Source organism: Vulpes vulpes, chromosome 1, assembly GCF_048418805.1.
Source record: "Vulpes vulpes isolate BD-2025 chromosome 1, VulVul3, whole genome shotgun sequence".
Taxonomy (NCBI): domain Eukaryota; kingdom Metazoa; phylum Chordata; class Mammalia; order Carnivora; family Canidae; genus Vulpes; species Vulpes vulpes.
In genome coordinates, this window is record NC_132780.1 from 15023859 (window position 1) to 15047600 (window position 23742).

At 61.3% G+C, this 23742-nt stretch overlaps 1 protein-coding gene across 1 annotated transcript; it reads right to left on the reverse strand.

Annotated features, from left to right (window-relative positions):
• Nucleotides 1-1771: 1771 nt before the first annotated feature.
• Nucleotides 1772-23042, reverse strand: LMTK3 (lemur tyrosine kinase 3). Its single transcript, XM_026013688.2, is given in 17 exon segments — nucleotides 1772-2282; nucleotides 4712-4849; nucleotides 5324-5459; nucleotides 6636-7051; nucleotides 9680-12086; nucleotides 12088-12202; nucleotides 12772-12921; nucleotides 13084-13205; nucleotides 13285-13369; nucleotides 13837-13985; nucleotides 14306-14393; nucleotides 18211-18329; nucleotides 18803-18879; nucleotides 19404-19554; nucleotides 19809-19942; nucleotides 20850-20962; nucleotides 22911-23042. Coding segments are annotated over 16 exon segments (4380 nt in total). The 5' UTR covers nucleotides 20926-20962; nucleotides 22911-23042; the 3' UTR covers nucleotides 1772-2265.
• Nucleotides 23043-23742: the final 700 nt, after the last annotated feature.

Consider the following 23742-nt stretch of genomic DNA (forward strand, 5'->3'; position numbering starts at 1 on the left):
GGTGAGTTAGGACGCTGTGCAGTTTTACTCTGGGGGCAACAGAGGAGCCAGCAGGATTTGCTGAGTGCGGGACCAACTCCAGGATTCTAGGCTTGAGCCACTGGTGAATGGCAAGGTCATTTATCGAGCCGGTCGGAGAGGGAGTTTTGGAGGTGGGGAGTGGGGCGTTGGTGGTTCTGCTTTGGCCAGCTTAAGCTGGAATTGCCTGTGCAACGTTCCAACCAGATTCATCCCCTCAAAATTGTCCTTGAGTTTTGGCCCCAAATCCATCTCCCTCAAAGACTCAGAGTTCTAGCTGCCAGCTCCCACCTCTCCCAGGACCCCAAATTCCCAACCTCGTTGTTACAGGTTGAATCATATCAGCCTGAAATCAGTATGTTGAAGTCCTGACCGCCCCCATATCTCAGACTGTGGTCTTATTTAGGAATCGGATCATTGTAGATGCAATCAGGATGAGGTCATTAACTTGGGCCCGGATCCAGTGTGTCTAGTGTCCTTATACAGAGAAACTTTGAACCCACAGACACACACACAGGGAGAAAGCATGTGAAGGTGAAGGCAGAGATTGGGGTGATGCTTCTACACACTAAGGAGCACCGGCAGCTAGGGGCGAGTCATGGAGCAGATTCTCCCTCACAGCCTCAGAAGGAACCCATCCTGCGGATGCCTTGATCTTGCATTTTCACCTCCAGAACGGAGATGGTATCCGTGGCTTAAGCCACCAGATTTGTGACACTTTGTCAATAGCAGCCTTAGTGAACCAATATAGCCCTTCTCCTTCAGACCCGGGAGTCCTGCCCTCAAAATCAGGGGTCCTGGCCCCCAGCCCCCTCTCCTCCCTCAGACCCAGGAGCCTTGGTTCCATCAGCACCCACCTTGGGCAGGTGTGTCCTAAGATCAGCTCAAGCACCCCACAGTGGCTCTGAGGCAGAACCTAATCCTCACTCTCCCTTTCTCCATCCCCCAGACTTAACAAGTGACCCTAATGCCTTCATCACCTTAATTCCTAAGCCAGGAGTCCACAGCATCCCAGCTGGGTCCCCACTCCGGCCCTTCCTCCACTCTCATCCAAACTGGTACGGGGGGGTGGGCAGGTTGCAGCCAGGAGATCAGATACACGACAGACTCGTCAGAGGAGAAAGAGAGGGAGGTAGCATCAGTCCGGAGCCCCGGAGAAACGGAGAAAAAGAAATCGAGACAAACAGACACTGCAGAAAGACATAACGAGGCAGACAGGCGACAGGGAGGCACGGAGAAGGAGAAACATGTACAGATGGAGAGACTCAAAGAAACAGAATAAGGAGGAGGGCCCCAGAACTCGGGCCAGGTGGGGGGATGGAATCCCACGGGAGGTGGGCGCTCACATGCAGACACAGGTAAACTGAGGCACAGCCACCGCGGGCGGTGGGGGCACAGGGCAGCACTGTTCTGAGGTGTGTGGCGTGTGGCCAGGAGCCACGTGGGTGCTGGCGGGTCATTCCTGAGCACCCGGGGCGGCGCTGGGACGGCCTCTGGCCAGCGCCGCAGCTGCGTGGCGGCCACACGGGTCGTCCGACCAGCCTCGCGGGCTCCGGCCGCCTCTTAGCCGGGCTCGGTGCTGCCCCCAGCGGGCGGCGCGGGGAGCCAGAGGTGCGAAGCCGCAGCCGGGACGCTGCGCCGCGCGTCCGCCTTCCTGAGCCTCGAGCTGCCCATCTGCGGAGCGGGCGGCCGCCGGCGACTTCTCCGGGACCCTCCCCCGATCTTTGCCCCGAAACACGCACAGGCCCCCGCATTCCTCCAAAAAGTTGTTTTTGTCTTTTTTAAATAATGTGAAAATGCCACGCGAAGGTTTGAACCAGAGGCCCCTCCAGGGGCCGGGCTGGGGCGGGGAGGGGAGACGCGAGATGGGGGGTCCAGGTCCCCGAAGCCTGCAGCCCCTCGCTGGGGCCAGGAGTGGGTAGGAGGGGCCTCCGCTGTGCCGAGGGGCTCCAGGCCCGAAAGAGTTCAGTTCAGTTCCAAGAAAGGCGGCTCTCCAGGGAGGGATGAGGGGCTTCCTGCCTCATTTGGCACCGAGGGGGTCGGGGGGCTCGGGGGAGCCGTCCGGAGGGCTGGGGGGTGGGGGGCCAGGGCCTCCCGTTTGGCACATGGTGGGGGAGGGGGAGGGCCCAGCCTCAGGAGCCTCCCCAGAGGCGGTATCTGTGGTGGTGGCAGTGGCTCCGTCGTCCACAGAGGATTCTACTCTCAACCCCTCTTCTGGGGGTGCAGGAGGGTGGGGTCTTCGGGGAGTCAGTTCTCCACGGGGCCTGAGGAGGAGGGAGTGGAGAGAGAAAGTCAGTTACTGGGCAGACAGGCTCATGGCTCTGTTTCTCTCTCTCTCTCTCTCTCTCTCTCTCTCTCTCTCTCTCTCGGAATGAAAGTGGAGCCCTCACCCAGGCCCACAGGGCCCCAGATAATCTGTTCTGTCCCACTTCTGTCCTCACCTACGCCATCCCCCTCACTCCTCTCAGGCCACGCTGTCCTTGCTGTTCCTCCTCGGCTCCAAGCACAGTCCTACCCCAGGGCCTTTGCATGGCAGTTCCAACCACCTGGAATGCCCTTTCCTCATCCCTTCCCCTGTAAGGCAGGCCCCTTCCTCAGAGGTTTTCCCTGGCCCTTCTCAGTCAAGAAGTCACCATTTTACACCCCCACCTCCACCCCCCAGTCACTCTGGTTATTCTCCTTCATGCTTCTCCCCTGAGACAACCCCAGTCACTGTCTGCTAGCTGCCTGTCTGCCTGCCTCTCTAGAGTAAGTTCAGGGACGATGGCCCTGTGCTTGGTCACTGCAGCATCCCCAGCGTCCAGCACAGGGCCTGAAAGCGCCCTCCCACCAAACTGCCCCATGACCCCTCCTATCCCAGTGGAACGAAAGCCCCCACCCATTCCACGGATCCAGAAAACCAAGGTCTGTGGGATGGAGGATCTCACCGTGGGCCACACCCGCCCAGCCACAGCATGGGGATCTGTGGGTGGAGGGAAGGGACTTGGGGTTTCACAGGACTGGGCCCTCCATCTCCTCTCCTAGTGAAGTCATCTTGGCACACTGGCCCTGCTGGCCTCAGCCCTGACTCACCACTTGGCAGTGTCCCCATGTCCTGGAACCCACCCCACGCTGTCCTCATGGAGGCCTCAGAGAAGACCTCTGGGAGGAAGTGACATTTGAGGTGGAACCTGAAGATGTAGCCAAATGAAGAGTCTGCCCTTGGCCCTGTCCTTCCTGCCCTGAACCCTGCCTGTACTCTCCTCTCCCTCCTGGACCCTGGCACCAGCCTCCTCTCCAGCCTCCCAGCCTCCAGTTGGCCCCCACGTGGCCCCGGAGGGGATCTTCCTATACCAGCAGCTGGTGCTGTCCTTTCCCTGGTCACAGCTGACATGGCTCCCTAGTGCCCCCAGGACAAAGTCCCTCTCTTCAGCCCACCCACAAGCCCTGCATGGTCCTCCCTGCCCCCTCCCCCTGCCCCACTCCCTAAGTAACCCCCAGACACACACGCCTCCCTTCTGTTCCCTGAACTGGCCAAGGTCTCTCCTGCCTCAGGCCCTTGTGCAAGCTGTTCCATCTGCTAGCACACTGTCCCCTTCCCCTTCACCTAGTTAATGACAGTCAATCCTCCGAGTACCTGATGAAGTGGCACTGCCAAACAGACAGACAAAGCCCGTTCCCCTTGCCATTTGCTTCTCCAGCAACCCTGAGTTTGCACTTACTCATGACCCCACTGCCAGACTGTGGGGTCAGTGTCTGCGGGTGGGGTAGGGTAGAGGAAGGCTCATGGATCTTGCCCCACTCGGAATCCCCTGCGCCCAGCACAGCACCTGGGCTTAACCAACACTCAGTGGCCATCTACTTCCCTAAGTGCAGTAAGAGCTACCAGTTAGAGACCACTGCTGCATGCATGTCCAGGCTGGGCTGGGCTGTGTGTACGTGTGTGTGTGTGTGTATAGGATTAAACCATTTAATCCCCTCAAGAATCTTAGTAGTTAGATCTTGTGATCATCACCACTCCACGGATGAGGACACCGAGGCACAGAGAGGCAAAGGGACTTGCCCTGGGTGACACGGCCAAGGAGTGGCAGGGCCAACGACTGGACTCCACCATGATTTGGGGGAGCAGGAATGCGACCCTCCCTGAAAGGGGCAGGTTGCACCTTCCACCTTTTCAGCGCTATGCTCTGGGAACACCTGTGCTCCCCAGCCTCGCGCAAGCTGTGCATCCGGAGGTATTCTCCGGAGCGGCAGCAGGAGGCAGCAGAGAGCCCGCAGCGAGGATTCTATCGGTTCAGATGGGCAAGCACAACGCAGGGCGCATATAAGGACTTGTTACTACTACTAGTAGTACTGTTGTTGTGGTTATTGCTAGGGACTCCCTGACCATGTTCCGGTTCAACTAGCCAGCTCTGAGCATAGTGGGTTTCCTCTCCCTGACTCTGATCAGCCTGTGCCCCCAAAAGGATGTGCGATCAGGATCTGACAAGTGCCAGGCAAGAGACGGGGCCAAGATGGGCAAGATCCTGAGGGCATCCTCCCGGAAGGGCAAACAGGCTCAGGGAAGGGGCGTGACTGCCCCGGGCTATCTGTGGGGCACTGCCTGGGTTGAGCTGGTTCCCGCGCTGGATGGGGAGAGAAAGGCAAGGAAATTCAGGGATGGGGACGGAGAAAGGCAGAGGCGGGGCAGGCCCGAGGGTCTGAAGCACCGTACCTGCGGGCCGGGCGTCGGGGGCCCGGGCGGGAGGCCCCGGGGTCTCCAGCGCAGGCGAGACGGAGAAGCGGGAGAAGCACAGGGGGGGGCCGGGTGGGGGGAGGAGGGGGAAATCCTCCGCCCATTCGAAACTGCCTCCTAGGGGTGGGGGATGGTGAGGAAAGAAGAGGGGAGGACGCGGTCAGACCCTCCGGCACTTCTGGAGCCGCTTTTAGCTCTAGACCCTCCCCAGGCACCTAAATCACGCCGTCTACACCGTGGGCGGCGCCTCAACACCCCGCCCCGCCCATTCAGCTCCCGCCCCCAGACCTGGCCTCACCACTGTCCTCCTTCAGACCCTGCCTCTCTCTTCCCCTCCAGGCCCCGCCCCCATCGGGCCGCGCCCCCTTTCTCTTCCCCTCCAGTCCCCGCCCCCACCGGGCCCCGCCCCATCTCTGCCCCGCCTCTCTCCTCCCTCCAGGCCCCGCCTCTCTCCTCCCTCCAGGCCCCGCCCAGACCCCCGCCCCCATCGGGCCCCGCCCCTCCTCTCTTCCCCTCCAGGGCCCGCCCCATCTCTGCCCCGCCTCCAGACCCTGCCTCTCTCTTCCCCTCCAGGCCCCCTCAGCCCCTTACCAAAGCCGCTGTCGTTGCTGGGAAACCCATCTCCGGGGGTGGCGGGGTGGGGAGGCGTCGGGGGCGCTGGAGGCGTTGACGGGTCCGTGTCCCCCTCGGGGGGGCCCTGGACGCTCAGCTCGTTGGTTGGCGTCTCCTATGGAAGTGGATTAGGGGGCGCACCGTCACATCCCATCCACTGTATTCCCAACGGGCAACACAGCCTGCTAACGCTTCTGGGGCTTCGGGTACCCCAATTTACAATCGCAGTCTCTGAGAAGGCGGTTGGAGCCCCTGATCTGCCTTGGAAACCTCAGGTCATCCCTTAAATCCACCCGAGGCTCCTCCCTCGACCGCGGACTCCCGCCCACAGCTAAGTCCCCCGCCGCAGGAATTCTCTCCCTGCTTCTTCAGGCGACGCTTCCACGGGAGCCCCCTAACCCAACACCATCTCCATAAGCCCCGCCTTGTCTCCATGACCCCTAACTACCGATATCTCGGCCGCAGGCGTCCGAGTTCAGGGCGCGGAACTACGGCCCCGACGGTCCTCCACACCCCCACCCCATCCTGCGCCTTCGACCCCCCCGACCCAGCCCCTGAGCCCTGCCCTCTGAAGTCGCCCCGCTCCAGCCCTCCACCTCCCACCCCCGTCGGTTTGCTTAGTGGCCCGGGCCAGCCTCATCTCAGGACCTCAGCCCGGTGCGCCCCCTCCAGGCCCACCTGCACCCATCCACACCCGCCTAGCCCCCGTCCACAAGCATCATCCCGCCCTTTCCTCTTCCTTTTCAACACCATCCTCTCAGCCCTTACTCCTCGCACGATCCTCAACCCACGCTCTGGGTCCCGCCACAGTTCATGAGCTCTGTCTATCTCTGAACCCGCTCCTGAACTTAGTATCGGAACCCCAAGCCGCGTCTCTTCAGCCCTACCTGCAGCCTCGCCAAGGCCCGCCCCTAGTGGGTACAATCCGCTGCCTCCGGAGCGCCGGAGCGCCGGAGGGCGGCCCCGCCCCAACCCCGCCCCAACCCCGCTTGGCCCCGCCCCAACTCTCTCAGCACTTTCTCCCCAGCCTCTCCCGGCTCCGCCCTCACTAGCAGGTAGCTCCCTCCCAGCCCTAGCCGTCCAGCACCCTCCCCCTCACGCCAGGCCCAAGTCCGGTCCAGTTCCCCCCGCCACACTCCCCCACACTCCCCCTCCCCCCGCCCCGCCCTCACCAGGATGGCTCCTCCCCCAGACCCCGCCCCAGCTGGCCCCTCCCCTCCCAGACCCCGCCCCAGCTGGCCCCTCCCCTCCCAGGCCCCGCCCCAGCCTGCCCCGCCCCGCGGCCGCGCACCTGGTCGAAGAGGTAGACGGTCACGTCCCCGTGGAAGGAGACCATCTTGCGCTTCCTCTCCAGCTCGCTGTCCTCGGGCTCGTCGGCCCCGCGCGGAGACTTGAGCAGCCCCCGCAACGGGCGGGCCGCGTCCGCGTCGGCGCTGCTCACCACGACGGGCACCGGGGCTGCCCGCGCCCTCCCGGGGCCCCGCGGCCCCGCCGCCGCGCCCGACGCTGATGCCTCCTCGTCCTCCTCCTCCTCCTCGTCCTCGTCCTCCCCGTCCTCCTCCGCTGGCCCCGGCGCCCCCGCCCCGCCGGCCTCCCCGCCAGCCGCCCCGGCGTCCGCGCCCTCCCACGGGGGTCGCCGCGGGCCCGGCCCCGGGAACGGCGTGAGCGTGAGCGGCGGCAGCGCCAGAGAGAGCCGCGAGAGCTTGGCTGCGAGGGGAGAGACCCGGTGAGCCCCTGCTCCCGGGGAAACTGAGGCATGCCCTCCTGCCCCGCTGTGTGTCCTCAGGTCATCTCAGGCCACAGTATGGGCCTCAGTTTCCCCTCTTGTGAACCCAAGGGCTGCTCAGGGGCCTTTCTCCACGCAGAGTAGGAGAGATCGTCCCCCTACACCAGGGGTTAACCCTCTCCACGACTCCCCAGAGTCCACATCACAAAGCCCCAACTTCTCTCTGCCACCCACCAGGCCCGAGTGCCCTGACCCTGCTGACCTCTCCAGGCTCTGTTCCCCAATTCATTCTGACTTGACCTCCAGCCAGTCACTTGGGCCACCTCCCTGTTCCTCCCACCTCTGAGCCTTTGCTTAGGCTGTTCCTTCTGCCTGGAACTTCCTTTCCTAATTCAAGTCCTATTCACCCCCTTCCTGTCTGGGCTTTCCAGCCTTCAGGGGCCTCCCAGAAGGTCACCCGCTCTGCACCCCACAGCACCAAGCACCGCTCCTTCCAAGCAGCTGATCTCAGTGTGTAACTGTCCTTCTGTGGCAACGTGATTTGTGTTTGCCTTGCCACAGAGCAGACTTGACTTGGGCTCCTGCTGGCTGCATCCCCAGCACGTAGAAGTACTCAGGCAATATTCGTGGGATTAATGAATGAATGTTCCCTGCTATGTGATGTTGACCAAGGTCCTCTCCCTCTCTGGCCCTCAACTGCCAGATAAAATTGGGGCGTCAAACCATCTCCAGGGTTAGACGCCCCAAAGCCTCTCTGATCTCAGCTTGCCGGAAGGTAAGGACTCCAGGTCCCTGGAGGAGGAAACCTGGCTTCAAATCCCAAGCCTACCCTGCTGGCTTGCTGTGTGCCCAGGGGCAAGTAAATCCACCTCTTTGTGTCTCTGTCTCCTCACTAGTAGATTAAGAGGGGCCACTCATCCCTCCATTAATGTATAAGAAAATGGTATGACAGGGCCCTGTGGGGAACAATGGTGGGGATGACAGGAGGGTCAGGGCAGAGTGGGGAGAAAGACTGGATGTGGATCGGGTCACTCTCCTCTCTTCATTCACTCCATTCCAGCTTCACTGGCCTTCTGCTGTTCCCCGAGCATGCCAAGATAGTGCCCATCTCAGCGCCCTCCACCCGAAACACCCTTCCCCCAGATATCCACCCAGCTTACTTCCTTCACATCTGCTCAAAAGTCACCTCCTTGAGGCCTTCCTTGACCATCCATCTCAGGGCGATGGGGTTGGGGGCTGTGGGAGCTCTCAAGGAGCTCTCAGGAAGGACAGGGTGATAGCCTTTGGAAATCAGGAAGGCTTCCCAGGGAAGGGGAAATTTGAGTGGGGTCTTGAAGGATGAATAGGAGTTCATGCATTTTTTTTTTTTTAAAGCAGGCTATTCCCAGCATCTGCCCACCCAACCACACCCTCCCTGCCTCCCCCCACAATCCTCTGAGGCATCTTAGCTGCTCATCCCCTGACATTTTCACGCTGTCTGGGGCCTTCCCTGACACAGCTGGTTGCACATTCCCCACATCAATCTCAAGGAAGTGATAGTATCCTAATACCATGGGCTGTAAGGATGGAAAATTCTGTGCCCAGCCCCATTCCTGACCTCTCCCTCCTGAGCTGCAGGCTTCTCTGGCAAACAGAGATGATAACCTTTTCCTCAATGGGGGCTGTGAGATTGCCAATAAAAACCAGGGCCCAGTCCTTTATAACTTTCATACCACTACTTAAGGCCTCTGGGTGATTCTGGTGGAGCCACAGTGCCTGTGTCCCCATCTAAACAGGGGCCATTTAGCTTTCTCTTAAGTCAACCTCCCTCTGTGACAAAAACACTTTCTGTGTTCCTACCAAAACTCAGTTTCAGAAGACATTTCTACAGTTTTCAGGTCACTGATACCATGGTTGGTGGGGGTGGGGTGTCTGAAGCTCCCCAGGTCCCAGTTTGGGGCAGCTCAGGGCCTGGCACACAGGAGGCCTGGCACACTGCATGGATGCCTCCACTTGTTGGCACGTTTAAACCAGAGATCACACGCTGGCCGCCCAGCCCACAGAGAAGGTCCGTGTGAATCGGCTTCAGCCATTAAAACACGCAGAACTCTGGTTTAAAAGGGAAAAGCAGCACATTTGGCAACGCCAGGTGGGCAGTCCTGACTGGAGCTGCATTTCCTTCCCCAACTCCCACCCCGCCACTCCCAGACGACGTCATTCATTTCCCAATACTATCTGGCCCCCGTGGTCCTCTGAGTTTGAGACCCGGGGTCTAATGGAATTGGGATCAAAGCAGGCGCTTGGGTGTGCCAGGCTGCGCTAGAGGCTTCAGAAGTCCTAACCTTCTCAAGCCTCTCTGCCCTATTAGGCAGGTGCTATCCTCATCATCCATTTTTGGCGGGAAACCGAGGCACAGATATGTAAGGTCACTTGTCCAGGGCCACAGGGCTAGAGAAGGGGCAGAGCCAGGATCTGAGCCCAGGCGGTGGGGCTCCAGGGTCAGTGCTCACTATTGCCAGCCTGACCCGTCTGCCCCCCGGAAGCCTGAGACTCAGCTCAACTGTACATCTCGGAAGGAGCCAGGCCTTGGCCCCCAACCTCGCTCCCCTTGCTCCCAACAGCCTCCTCACCTTTGATCTGCTCGCTGTTCCCCTGAGGAGGTCCCAAGTCCAAGAACAGTCGTGGCATCTCGGGGCCCTTCCTCTCGGGTTGGGGGGGGTCCCCGTCTGTGCTGGGTGCTGTGTCTCCGCCGGCCCTGCTGTCTGGGGCCCCGGGCTCTCCCTCGGATGCCACCTCCGGCCTGGTTCTCTGGGGCGCTGGCTCCGGCCTCCTCGGCTGTGCCTCCGGTGGTGGCGGCGGTGGCGGTGGCGGCTGTGGCCTCGTGCTGTCTGCCCATCCGGCCTTTGCGTCCACGCCGCTTCCGAGGCCGCCGCCGGGGGCCATCCCCGTGCCCGCTGGGGCTCGGCCCCCACTCCCGAGGTCCGGCCTCCCAACCCCGGGGGCTCTCGGTGCCCCCCCAGTCTCGGGGGCTCTCCTCTCGGTCCCGGGCTCCAGCACCCCGCTCTTGGGGGCTGGGCCAGTGGGGCCAGGGACTGTCTCCCCGCCGTTCCGGGACAAGGCCACTGCGCCGGGCTCGGGGGCTCTCTCCAGCAAGGTCTCTGGGGCTGGCACCCCACTCTCGGGTGCCTTCTCCCAGGGCCCTGGGGCTCTCCGAGGCCCAGTCTCCGGTAGCCTCTCCGTGTTCCTGGGGGGTCTCAGACCCCCATCCTCTGACACCTTCTTCTCGATCTTTGAGGCTGTCAGTCCCCCATTCACCAGCACTTTCTCTTCTCTCTCGGGGGACATCAGCTCCCCATTCTCCAACACTTTCTCCTCCCTCCTTGGGGGTGTCACCTCCCCATTCTCCAGCACTTTCTCCGGCACTTTCTCTTCTCTCTCGGGAGTCCCGGGGGCCCCATTCTCCGCCACCTTCTCCTCGATGTCCAGGGCTCTCTGGCCCCCGTTCTGCACCGTCACCCCGTTCATGGGGAGGCTCGGCTCCTCGTTCGGGCTTGGGGCTTTCTTCCCGCTGCCCAGGACTGTGGGGTCCCTGCTCGGGCCCTGGACTTTCTCTCTGTTCCCGGGGCCTCTCCCCACCTTCCTGGGTCCCGTCTCTCGGGGGTTTGCCCCCTTCTCCCCCAGGAGGTTCCTTGTCACGTCCTCCCGCAGGGACATCAGGAGCTGCTCGGTGCTCACTTGAACTACAAAGGTCGGCTTCTCCCGGGTCCCCGGCAGTGGGTGGGGACCCGGGTCTGGGGGTGGCCGGGGCGCTCCCGGGTCGGGGGGCTCGGGGGGAGCCCGCGGTCGAGGGACCCCTTCCTCCTCGGCTGCCCCCCCGCCGGGGAAGGCTCCCTCGGGGGAAAAAGGGGTCTCGGTCTCGTAGCCGCTGTCCCCCGGCTTGGGGCCCGGAGATGACAGGCCGGAGCCGGGACTGGCCACGGCCGAGGGAGGGTCGGGGGACACGGCTGGGTCCGCGGGGGCCCGGGGAGGTGGCGGCGGGGGGGGGGGAGCGGGAGGTGGCCCCCGCCCGGGGTACTGGGGCGCCGCCGCCCCCATGAGGGGGTCCAGAAACTCGGGGGGGGCCGAGGAGGGGGGGGCCAGGGGCAGGTCGGCTAGGGAGCCCCGCTCTGCCCGCAGGGACGAGTCGTCCTCGGGGGGATGCGGGCAGCCAAGAGCGGGGTGGCCCCCCCAGCCAGCCACGGCGTCCCCCCGCTCCAGGGGCAGACAGGAGCAGGCCCCCTCCCGGCTGCACAGGGGACAGGGCAGCGGGCCCCGGCGGCTGGGGCCACCCCCGAGGCTGCTGCTGTCCTCCCCCGGGGAGCTGCCCTCCTCCTCCTCCTCCTCCTCCTCTGCCCACGGGGCAGTACCCCGCTCCCCCAGCACCTCGGCGGGGTCTCCCGCCAGGGTCTCCCCGGCACCTCGGCCCTCGGGGTCCCAGCCGCTCAGGAGGAAGCTGCCTGATGCCGAGGACTGGGCGGGGAAGGGCCGGGCCGCAGGGAAGAGGGGGGAGGCCCAGGTCTCGGACACCAGCTGGGGCACCTCGGAAGGGGCCTGGGAGGCCTGGGGGGCAGGCACTCCTGGGTCCAGGGGGTCCCAGTCATTGGGGAAGAGGGGCTCAGGCGGGGAGCCGTGCTCCTCAAGGCGGATGTAGTACTCGCTGCTCACGGAGGGGCTGCGGGCGCTGATGACGGGCAGCACGCTGGGCGTGGACAACGCCTCGTAGAAAGGGTTGGATGGGTTGGCATGGGGGGCCGGGGGTGCAGAGGCCGGCTGCCAGGGGGGCGCTCCCCCACCGCGGCCAGCTCCCCGGCGTGCCTTCTCCCACAGGCATTCGAGGTTGAGGCCGCGGCTGCTCTCAGTGACCGTGAGCACATCGTCAGGGTCAGCCCCAGGAAAGCCATCCAGGAGGGGGAATGGTGAGGAGAGGGTGCCTGGGCGGGGCGCGCTGTGCTGCGGGGGCCAGGGCCAGGGGAAGGGACCGTCTCGGGGTGGGGGGGGGTGGGGGTGGGGGCCGTGGGGGTCGCTCAGAGAGCAGGTAGGTGAGCTGCAGTTGGAGATCGGAAGCCGAAGGGCGCTGGGCGGGTGGCCGCCAGCAGGACTGCAGGATATCGTACCTGGGGGACAGGGAGGAGGCACAGGTGAGAACAGAAGTGTCCCTGTGTGTGTGCATACACACGTGTGTGGAGGGGTCACTGGGGTCAGGGGAGACCCAGAGGGGGAAGAGGACTGATATCTCAAGGGAGGCGGACAGAGAGGAAGATCAAGACCCAGAGAGACGAGGACAGAGCCCCAGGGTTTGTGTGTGACAGAGATGCGGCAGCGGGAGGGGGGGTGGGGTGGTGAAAAACGGGGGACAGCAAGGCAGATGTAAGGGGATGATGGTTAGGCGGTTTTCCTCTCTGGGCTGTTTGCTCTGGAATCAGAGATAAGCAAGCAGCAGGGGTTTTGCTGGAGTGGAGAGACTAGGGTTCTCGAACCAGCGCTGCAGCTCCCCAACTGTTTCACCCCTTCCAAGCAGCAAAAGGAGTGGGGACATCCGCGCTCCGCTCCACTCTAGGGATTGTGGCGAGTGCTGAGTGAGATTGTGGGTGGTGTGCCAAGAGGTGAGGGACTTTGGGACATCCTGGGATGGGATGGGATGGGATGGGAAGGTCAGGGGTCGGGGGTCAGGCTCTGCCCTCACCAGTAGTCGGCATAGGGCAGCTTGAGCCTCGGCCGGGCCAGCTTGACATGCTGCTGGCGGACCACGAAGGCGAGGACCTCCTCGTCTGACAGGTGGCGGTAGGGCTGAGCCCCAAACTCAAAGAGCTCCCACAGGGTCACCCCCAGGGACCTGCGGGGAGCAGAGGGAGGAGAGAGGTCAGAACCCTGCCCTGCCCTGCCCCGCCTGGGGGCCTCTCTTCCAGCCTCTGTTTCCGCAGCCGGGAACCGTGACCCTTCTTCCACCTTCCTCGCCGCCCCGGCCCCGCGCAGCCCGCAGTGGGGGCCCCCTCACCAGATGTTGCTCTCGCGGCTCTGGTCCACCACCATGAAGGTCCCGTGCAGCTCCCCGAGGAGCTCGGGCGCCGCCCAGCGCAGCGGGATCCACAGGCGCTCGGGGGTCAGGTAGTAGTCCTCCTGGGGGGCGCGCCGGAGCGGGGTCAGGCGGGTGCGGGCCCTCCCCCCGCCCCCCGCCCTGATGGAGGGCGGCCCCCACCTTGTAGTTGCTGTGGGCCAGCCCGTAGTCTCCGATGCGCACGGTGAGGTCGGAGGTCAGCAGGCAGTTGCGCAGGGCCAGGTCGCTGGGGGCGGGGCAAGGACGTGAGGTGAGGAGGGGGCAGCGGGGCGGGGGGGGGGGTAGCTGCCAGCCCCGCCCACCGCCCACGCCCCGCCCCGCCCCTTTGCCTTCTTGCCCTTACTCCTCTTCCCCTGCCCTGATTCCTCCGCCTCCCCAAACCTCCTCCTCTCCTGACTCCTCCCTCTCCTCTGTGACCCCTCCCTCTCCCCTTCTGACCCTTCCCCGCCAAGGCTCCTCCCTCTCTCCCCTGTGACTCCTCCCCTCCCGATCCCGCTCCCTCTCCTGACTCCTCCCTCTCCTCTTCCGACCCCTCCCCTCCGGGCCTCCTCCCCTCCCGACTCCGCCGGCGGCTCGTGCTTTCTCCCCAGGGTTGCGCCCCTTCCCAGTGGCCCCACCTCCCGCCCCCATAGCCTCGACCCCTCCCTAAGTAGTGCCTCCACCACCCTCTTCCCCGTGGCTCGCGAGAGCCACCTGTGCACGTAGTTGTGGGAGTGGAGATGTGCCAGCCCGCGGGCGATCTCCAGGCCCATCCTCTGCAGTGTCCGCAGGTCTCGAGGGGGCAGCTCAGGGGATAGGCCCTCAGGGGGTCGCTGGGCCCGGAGGTAACGTTTCAGGTCCCCCTGGAAGGAAGGAGGGGTGGGGTCAGGAACCCACACATCCAGCCTGTCTGAGGCGGGGATGGGGGGCGGCCTCTGCACTCAGTGGGCAGCTCCCCTGAGCCTCAGTTTCCCCTGCTGCTTAGAGGGGCCTAACCACAGAACCCCCCTCGCATGCTAGTTCACTGCACGCCGTCTGAGTGAGGGCCCATCTACGGCAAGCGCTCAGGAAAGGTCAGCGCACGTCCCGCGTGTTATTGCCAAAGATTCCGGGGACCCCAGGCTTGCTGGCAGCCCCGCAGCCCGTCCAGCCTCCACCCTGCCCTCCCTCCGCAGACCCTCACCAGTTGACAGAACTCCATAATCAGCAGAAAGGGCAGTGTCTCCACACAGACGCCCAGGCACTGGAGGACGTTGGGGTGCTGCAGGCTCCTGGGACCAGAGTGGGGAGGCGGCAGGGTCAGGAAGCAGCCGCTTTCAGCCCACCACAGACCTTTGTCCCACGCACCCCAGCCTCCAATATGTTGCTCCCACCTCTTTGGTCTCGGTCTCTTCCGCCTCCAGTCTACTGGGCGCACCCCCACACTCAGGCCCCCTCAACACGAACCCTCCCTCCCTCCCCCTCATCTGGAAGGGGGTCAGCCCCACTATCCTCCAGTACCTGGGGGTCCTTGCCCTCCTTCCTCTCCACCTCACCTCTGCTCAGCCCCTTCCCTCCCCACAGCCTGACTGGAGCCTCCTCCTCACCTCCTGGACTCTCTTCTCAGCCTCCTCCCCGCCTCCCTGCCTCTGACCTCTCCCTTGTAGTCCGTCTCTGACATGCCACTCGCCTGCTCACAGCCCTTTGTGGCTCCCCCGCACCGGGGGACAGAGCAAGGCTCACAGCTGAGTCTTTCCTGCCTTTCCTCACCATGGCTTCTCGCCGCCTGCCCTGCACATCCCCCCGACACACAGGCACCCACTTAGGCTCCAGGCCTTTGCACTTACACTTCACTCTGTTAGGAGCCCTCCACTCAGCAGAGTCTTCCTCATCCCTCGGGCCTCAGCTTCAACATCATTTCCCAAAGAAACATCACTGCCCCAAGCCCCCTCCTTTAGCCTCACACTGTGGGTAATAGGCTGGAGGGCCAGCAGGAAGGTTGAATCCTGAGTCCACCTTTCTTTTTACTTAAAGTCATCTCTACCTCCAGTGTGGGGTTCGAACTCACAACCCCAAGATCAAGAGTCACACACTCTGGGGCACCTGAGTGGCTCAGTGGGTTAAGCACTTGACTCTTGATTTCAGCGATCAAGTGGCAATCTCAGGGGCGCAGGATGGAGGCCCAGGTCAGAGCTCCATGCTGGGCATGGAGGGTGCTTGGGGTTCTCTCTCTCTGTCTCCCTCTGCCCCTCCCCGCTCATATGCGCTCTCTCTATATATAATAAATAAATCTTAGAGGCGCCTGGATGGTTCAGTAGATGAGCGTCTGCCTTTGGCTCAGGTCATGATCCCGGAGGCCTGGGATTGAGTCCCACATCAGGCTCCCTGAGTCCCACATCAGGCTCCCAATAGGGGGCCCGCTTCTCCCTCTGCCTGTATCTCCACCTCTCTCTGTGTGTCAATAATAAATAAATAAATAAATAAATAAATAAATAAATAAATAAATAAATAAATCTACCTTTAAAAAAAAAAAGAGTCACATGCTTCACTGACTGAGCCAGCTGGATGCCCCCTGAGCCCCACCTTTGCCAGGTGTGAAACCCCAGAGAAATCATTTCACCTCTTCCTGCCTCAATTTTCCTCAGCTGTAAAATGGGGACAGCCACAGTCACCCCGCAGCCAGTTGCAGAGAGGAATTTAATGAGACCAGAGAAGAGCCAGCACATAGTGGAAGATCCTCACTATTATTACAGCTTTTATGTGAACATGTTAACATATTGTTTGATTTTCATATCGCCCCACATTCTCCTGCCTTCCCATCTTTGCAGCTGCTCTTCCCTCTGCCTGGAACATGCTTCCCACAATGCTTGCGTGCCAGATCCCTCCCAGTCCACCTCACCTCCCCCCATGATCATCCATAGCTCCCCTCTCTGTCACGTGCTGCCTCACTTCCTCATGGCACCTGCCAGTCTCTGACATTTTCTTCCTTAAATTTCTTTCCTCGTTTACTGCGTGTCTCCTCCACTAGGGGGGGAGCCCCACTAGGACAAGAATTTGGGGCTTTCTGTTCAGGTGCCATGTCCCCGGTGCCTAGACAGGTGCTCAATGAAAATATGCACCATGAAAGACTTTACCGCGATACGAGGCCTGGGGTCTGTAGGAGAATTAAAACATTCCAGACTGGGACACCTGGGTGGCTGAGCTGTAGAGCATCTGCCTTTGACTCAGGGCCTGATCCCAGGGTTTGGGATCAAGTCCCACATCAGGCTCCTGCAGAGAGCCTGCTTCTCCCTCTGTCTATGTCTCTGCCTCTCTCTTTCTCTCTGTCTCTCATGAATGAATAAATAAAATCTTAAAAAAAAAAATTCCAGGCTTGTACCCAGGGCCTGGCTCAGAGGTAAGCATGCAGTGAGTTATTTTCCCACTGGGGTCTGGCAGGAGGCAGGGGCTACTCGTGTGCTGTAGGGCCAGCGCCCAGGCTCACTGCCTGTGTCCAACCTTCTCCCCTTGGGACAACAGTGCCTCCAGCTCCTGCTCCAGAAGACAATGTGGTCATAAACCACTGGGCTGTACTGGGGCCTTGCAAAACAGCTGGAGCTCTGAGTGTGGGCTTTAGGATGGGGGATATCAAAGATTGCTTGGATGCACCCCATACCTACCAATCTGAGCCAAGGTTGGCCGCTTCTGCTATCAAACCCTCCCAGAACCTTGCTGGGCAGGATGATGTTCCCCATTTAATCCAGAGGAAACAGAGGCTCAGAGACATAAAGCGATTCACCCAGGGTCACACAGCTGGTAACCGTGGCAGAGCGGGGACTTGAGCCCAGGTTTCTGGCTCGCTCAGCAAACGTCTGCAAAGGGCAGACCCCCGAGCTGCCAGTGTGGTCCTGCGCTCTCCGACAGAACTTTCTGTGAGAGTTTCTGTGGGAATGTTCTAGATCTGAGCTGTCTAACATGGGAGCCACTGGCCATCTGTGGCTACCAAGCAATTGAAATGTGGTGCATGTAGCTGAGGCAATGAATTTTTCATTTGATTTCATTTTACTTAACATAAATTTAAATAGCCATATGTGGCTAGTGGTTGCCAGGATGGGTCTAGGGAGAGGCAGGCAAATAAGCAAGTAAACAGATGAAATATGTGTTATGAAGAAAATGCACGAATTGGTGTGATGGAGCCTCCCAGGGCCCTCCTTACGTGGAGTGAATGTGTGTGTGTGTGTGTGTGTGTGCGTGTAAGGGAAGGCCTTTCTGACCAGAGACCTGAGGAGGGGAAGGGAGCCCACTGTCTGGAGCCAGGGGTGGATGAGCCAGGAATATTCTAGATAGAAGGAACAGTAAGGACAAAGGTCCTGAGGCAGGAAAGAGACTGTTATGGGAAAGGATCGGCGAAGAGGCCAGGATGGCTAGGCCAAGGAGCCCAGTGGCAGGAAAGGAACAGAGCCAGGCCTTGCAGGGAGTGTGGGCTATACAGAGGAGTGCAACTTTGTCCTGCTGGCAACAGGGAGCCATGGGAGGCTTTAGAGCATGAGGGTGATAAAGTCCAGTGTCTGTATCTCTCAGGGTATACCCACTTTTAAAATAATTTGAAAAAGGTTCTCCGTATACAGATCCTTTCCACAACAGGGCAATTACTACCTCAGGAGGCGTTTATGTAGCAAGTGTTTACCTAGTTCTTGCCTAGAAGTCCTTAGAGCAGAGGGGAGACCAAGCAGGGGAGGGACAGGGTCCTGCCTTCCCAGACCTAACAGCCCAGTAGGATGTTTGGGCTTCTCGGACTCACTTCCTAGATGAAGATTCTGAGGTTCAGGGTGGAAAGGGGCAGGCCTCTAGCTCAGCTTCTGTGCCCTTCCCATCACCCTTGTCACACTGCCCCTCATTTCATGTCCCTGGCTCACGGTACTGAGGAGGAACCCAAGGCTTGAGGCTCAGAGAGGCAAATTCTGTCCGCCAAGTCACACAGCCAGGAAGAAGTAGATCCAGGATTCAAACCAGGTTTAACTCCACGCTCTACTCCTCCCACTCCCCCCACTCCCAAATGTCACCTCCCTGAGGTGCAAACCTCCCAGCTTTGGGCCTCCACGGCCCTCATCTGCTGAGAAGCCCCCATACCTGTAGGGCTGCGCTTCTGAGATGAACTTGCGCTGCTCCAGGGGCCCCGCGCTGGCTCGGAGCTCCTTCACCACCACCTGGGCTGGGGTGTAGTCGGAGAATATCTCTCCCAGGATCACCTGGTCAAGGGGGAACCGGAGAGTCAGCGCCTGCAGTTTCCCCAGCCCAGGCCCCAGGACCACCTCCACCCCACTGCGTGGCTTCAACTCCCCCCACTTCTTGCCAGCCTCTCCCTCCAGATCCCACCACCCTTGTCACCCCCCCTCCCCCATCAGACGCAGAGTGAGAGACTCACGGGCCCAGAGTCCGATGGATGCAGGGACGGATGGAAGGATGGACAGACGGACGCGTGGAGAGCCAGGTGGCGAGGCAGAGTGGTCAATGGAGTGAGGAGGGAGGCGCTGACTGACAGATGTAGGGGGGTTGGGGTAGGTGGGAGTAGGTGAGGGGCGGACAGAGGTGAGGGCGCTGGGGGGCTGAAGGGCAGGGGACAGATGAGAAGTGGTGGGAGCAGGGAGGGGATGGACACAGAACAGGAGCACAGCACTGGATTGTATGGATCCCCCTCCCTCCCAGCCCCAGCCCCACTCACCTTCCCAAACCAGCCACTCCCAATCTCTTGTAAGTAGCTGAGATGCTGGCGGCTAAGGCCCAGGGGGGTGGTCATATCTGGGAGGAGGTGGAGGAGGGCAAAAAGGGGAGGTCTCTTAGCCTCTCTTCCCCTCCCAAGTGCCACTGACACCCCCAAACCGCCCCCCCTCCGCCAATTCAGTGGCACCTGGGGGGGGGGGGTCAAAGCAGATACCAGTCTCTTTTCATTGGCTGCCCCCAAATTCCCTGATGGATCTCAGCCTCCTCATTGGCTGCCCTCAAGTTCCCAGCATCCAACCCATCCTTCCCTTTGGCGTTTCAAGATCCTGTGACCTGACTTCAGCCTGCCATTGGCTGCCTCTGAGACTGAGATCTAGGCTGACCTCACCACTCACTACCCCATAGGAATCCCCCAATCTGGCTGTGGATTAAGCAGTGGCTTTCCTGGAGATGATCTCTGACTCCCTTTTGGCCGCCTCCAGGATTCTGCGGCTCCCACCTCTGCCTTTCCCCTTGGCTGCGGGGGACCTCAGCTCCCTGGCCCCCCTGAGGGAAGACTCTCCTATGGGGGCGTGGGATCCTAGTCTAGGCGTGGAGAGTACCTGAGTGTGAAGGCTGCGGGGCAGGCATCGGCAGGGAGACCTCAGCCAGCGGAAGAATGTAGACATCGGGCAGCGACTGTGAGGAGGAGGTCTCCTCCGCCGGGGGAGTGTACTCCCCGGAGCAATCCTCCCCTTCAGGGTTCTCAAACTCCTGGGGGCCGGGAGAGGTGAGGGGTGGGAGAACACAGTGCTGAGACACGCCATCATCCTTTTCATCCGTGTGTCTCCCCGTCTTTCTTATAACTGTTCCCCGATCTGCATCCCAAGACTCCAGATCTTGCCAGAACTTCAGGCCGGAAGGTGCTGCCAGACTTACTGCCCCTCTCCCCCACCAGCTACCTGGGTTGAGGGGCAAAGGAGGCTTGTTGGAGTCTTCCTCCCTACCTGAATCCCCATGCACCTCACCTTGAAGCCGACATCACCCCGTTTGCAACACAGACAGGTGAGGAGGAGAAAGATGAAGGCCAGCAGGCCGGAGCAGGAAATGAGGACCACGGCGTAGGGAGGAGCCAGAGGGGCCCGGCCCAGGGCGAATCCATCTGTGGGCACAGGACTGGGCTGGGGTCCCAGCTTCTAGCCCCAAGCTCCCAGATTCCATCCTGGCCCCCACCCCTCCCATCCTGGCCAGGATTGACTACAACTCCCACAATGCCCTGCAACCAGGGTCTCCTTGGCAGAGGAGCCGGATGGCCCAGGGCATTGTGGGAGTTGTAGTTTGAGGCCTTCTCAGGTGGTTGGGTTGGGGGTGGGGTCCCTCCTCTCACCCCAAGCTAGGACCCCCCCCCCCCATCACCTCACCGCAGGCTTGGATGAGTTCCAGTGAGGACTGAGGGAAGGAAGTGTAATAGTGGAGCCTGGTGCTCTCAGAATTTAAAATACGCTCCAACGGGGAGTCTCATTACCCCCTATTTGGGCAAGAGGATGAGCCCCCCAACTGCAGGCGGGGAAAAGATTCCTGCCCCACGCTGGAACCCTCTAGTTACGGGGTTTGAGGCCTGTCTCTTTTAGGGACTGGTGGAGTACACACACGTCCTCCGTCCCCAGCCCAAGCCCCTGAGAAGGGAACTCCGCAAGCCCTGGGTCTCCCCCAAAGCTGGAGGCAGCCTCCTATGCTGTGTCCCCCTTAGAAATAGTATTCCTCCCCTCTGCCCCCAATTCTCCCAGAGGCCCCATCCTTCCCAGGCTGCCTGCACACACCTGCACGCACACATGCGTGTGCACACACACATGTTGCCCAAACGGACCCCCTCCCCACCCAGCCCCCAGCCTTCCTCCCACAGGCCCTGCTGACAGAGGCACCGTCGCCGCGGCTGCCCGGGCCCTGGCTCCGCAGCGGGGAGACGCGCACGCAGGTGATGGTGGAGCCGGAGCGCCGCGGACCGACCCCGGGCAGGCCGGGGTGGGGGTGGGGGGCCGCCGGACAGCCGGATGGCCAGACAGACTCACCGGGGTGGGCCGGGGACGCCAGGCAGCCGGAGGCGGAGACGGCCGCGAGGAGGATGAGGGCGCCGGGGGCAGGCATCTTGTCGAGGATGGAAGGGAGGTGGAGGTGGTGGCGGCTGGGGAGGAGGGGGGGGCGGGCCCTCAGCCCCCAGCCATGGGGACCCGCGCGACCCTGGCCTCCCCCCGGCCCAGGAGAGGGGCAGGAGACGCAGGACAGGGGGAGGGAGGGGCTGCTTACTGGCTCAGGTACCCCCCTCCCCCTCTTTGAAGGGACAGACAGATGAAGGGATGGAGAGGCGGACAGAGGAGAGGAGCTGGGGAGCCGGGGTTGCTGGGGTGGGGGGGAGAGGGTAGGATGGGGGGGGAGAATGAGGGCCCCGCCCCCGAGGGCAGCCAGGATTGGGGGAGCAGAGAGCCTGTCAGAGGAAGGGTGGGAGGAGGGAGGATGGAGGGAGGATGGAGCGTCGTCATGGCAACTGGCTCCCCAGTAGCATTGGCTGCCAGGAGGGAGGGGAGGAGGAGGGACAGACAGGGACCAGCAGACCCTTGTGGGGGGGTGCACAGGGCCCACAGTGCCTGGCCCAGGCACTACTGTGACACGCCACCAGCACGGACACGTGTGCTCCACGCCAAGATGCAGATGTCAGGCACACGCAGCCCACACATGCCTGACACACGTCGCAGAGACCCTCATAGACAAGCACATCACATACAAAGGTGGACAGCCATCAGCAGACGGGGACACGTACACGTCACACACAAAGACGCAGGGACGACGGCTGCACTGGGTACGTACAGGCAGGCCGGCCCCCGGCACAGATGCACCCTGTCACACAGGAACAGCAAAGCATCACAAAGACCCACACCTGCCACAAAGTAAAGCCCCAAATACACAGACACCCACCCCACAGACAAAGATTCACGCGGACACCACGGGGGCATGCCGAGGCACACAGTCACAACACACAGACATCTCGCACATGGGCAACAAAGGACACTTGCAGACACCAGCATGACATACACGGATACACAGACTCTCACACCACACACATACACACAGACATCACTTTCACAGAGACAGACACACACATGACATGCACTAACATAGATACACCTATCACACGCACGAATATCCACAGACACACGGTGGGTGCATGGAGACACATGTATGTCACCAACACGAAAACACACACAACACACACATATATTCACAGGTACTTAGAGGACACACACGGCTCTCACACACACCCACGCTTGACTTACCTGAACGCATGGACACATGTCACATACCCAGATACACATCAACCATCAGAACCGGATACATGGATATAGACACAACACATTCAAAGAATTACACATGCATACGAAGCTACACAGATCACAGGCAAAAATACCCATAAGTAACATCATACACAGACACACACAGACACATCGTTTCTAAGTATACTCAGTCATCTGCATTATACATAAACAGACAGACACACAACACAGACAGATCCACACATCACATACTTAAACACATGGACAGACCCATTGCAAATATGCACACATTTCATACAAGGTCACAAAGACACCTTGCCCGTCATTTCCACACATCACATACATAAATACACCCGGGGACACACAACACCTACTAAGATGCAGACATGCACTACACCTACAAACACGCACGCATCACAAATACCCACATTTCCTACGAGGTTACGCAGCCATGACATAGCCAGAGACGCTTGCTTCATACAAAAGATACATAATCATAGTTTACTTTATTTATTTATTCTTCTGAGCATTTACTCTGCGCCGGCAGCGTTCTCGGCGCTTTACACAACAGCCCTCTGAGGCAGGTGCTTTTATCATCCCCATCGTACAGATGAGGAAACTGAGTCAGGCGAGGTGCGGTCACCTGCCCCAAGGCACACAGCAGGGAAGTGGCAGAGCTGGGGACTGGAACTCGGTCCGACAGGGACACAGACAAAACAGACAAGGACGCACACGTCACGTGCCAGGCCGCCGCCGTCGGGGGGTTCGCACCCCACCCCACAGCACCCCGAGCTGCAGACACACCGGAAGCACCGACTCCCACCCTGCGCGCGGACGTCCCCGCGGTCCGTGAGCACCTGCGATGCGTCCCTCCCGCGCGAGGCCAGGCCGGAGCTGCGCAGCCCAGACGCAGCCTCCCAGCGCACCCGCGGCGGCGACCCGGGCCCCCCTCCCCTGCGCGCCAGCCCCGCCCCCGCCCGCCAGCGGGGGTTCCAAGGCTCTCCCCACCCAGGGGCGCGGCAGGGACGCGCGGCTCACGCACCCCGCGGCGCACAGCCCTCCCCATGGGGGGTGGGGGAGGGGCTGCCTCTCGGGGTCTCGCTGGGGAAACTGAGGCAGGTTCATCGCGCGAGGAGGGGTGGGGGTTAGAGGGCGCCGGGACCACCCCTGGAAGGTGGACTGACCAGGTGCGGGTAGAGAGAAGGAAACTGGGGGCTGGGGAGGGCGCGCTGAAGATGCAATTAACTGCCCCGGCGGCTGAAGGGCACCGAACCTGGCGAGAGCAGGGGCTCATGGGAAGTGTAGTCCCAGCCCTGAGACTTGTGGGAAATGTAGTTCTGGCTCCGCCAGAAGGGCGGCTCGGGTTCATCGCCTCCCCGAGAGGAAGCAGGAGCAGGAGCCGGCGGCCGGCCGCCTGGATCGTTGGGGACAAGGTGGACAGAATTTTTGAGTCCTAGAGAACGGCAGCGACGGGGTTGCAGTCCCAACTCTGTCTCCGGCTCACTCTTCATTTATTCACGCCACAAACGTTTATTCAATGCCTACTAGGTACTGAGCCCGGCCCTTGGCCAGAGTTTGGGCTTGTGGGAAGGAATGAGTCAAATCTGCCCTCTGCCCTTCAGAGAGAGGGTCGTCA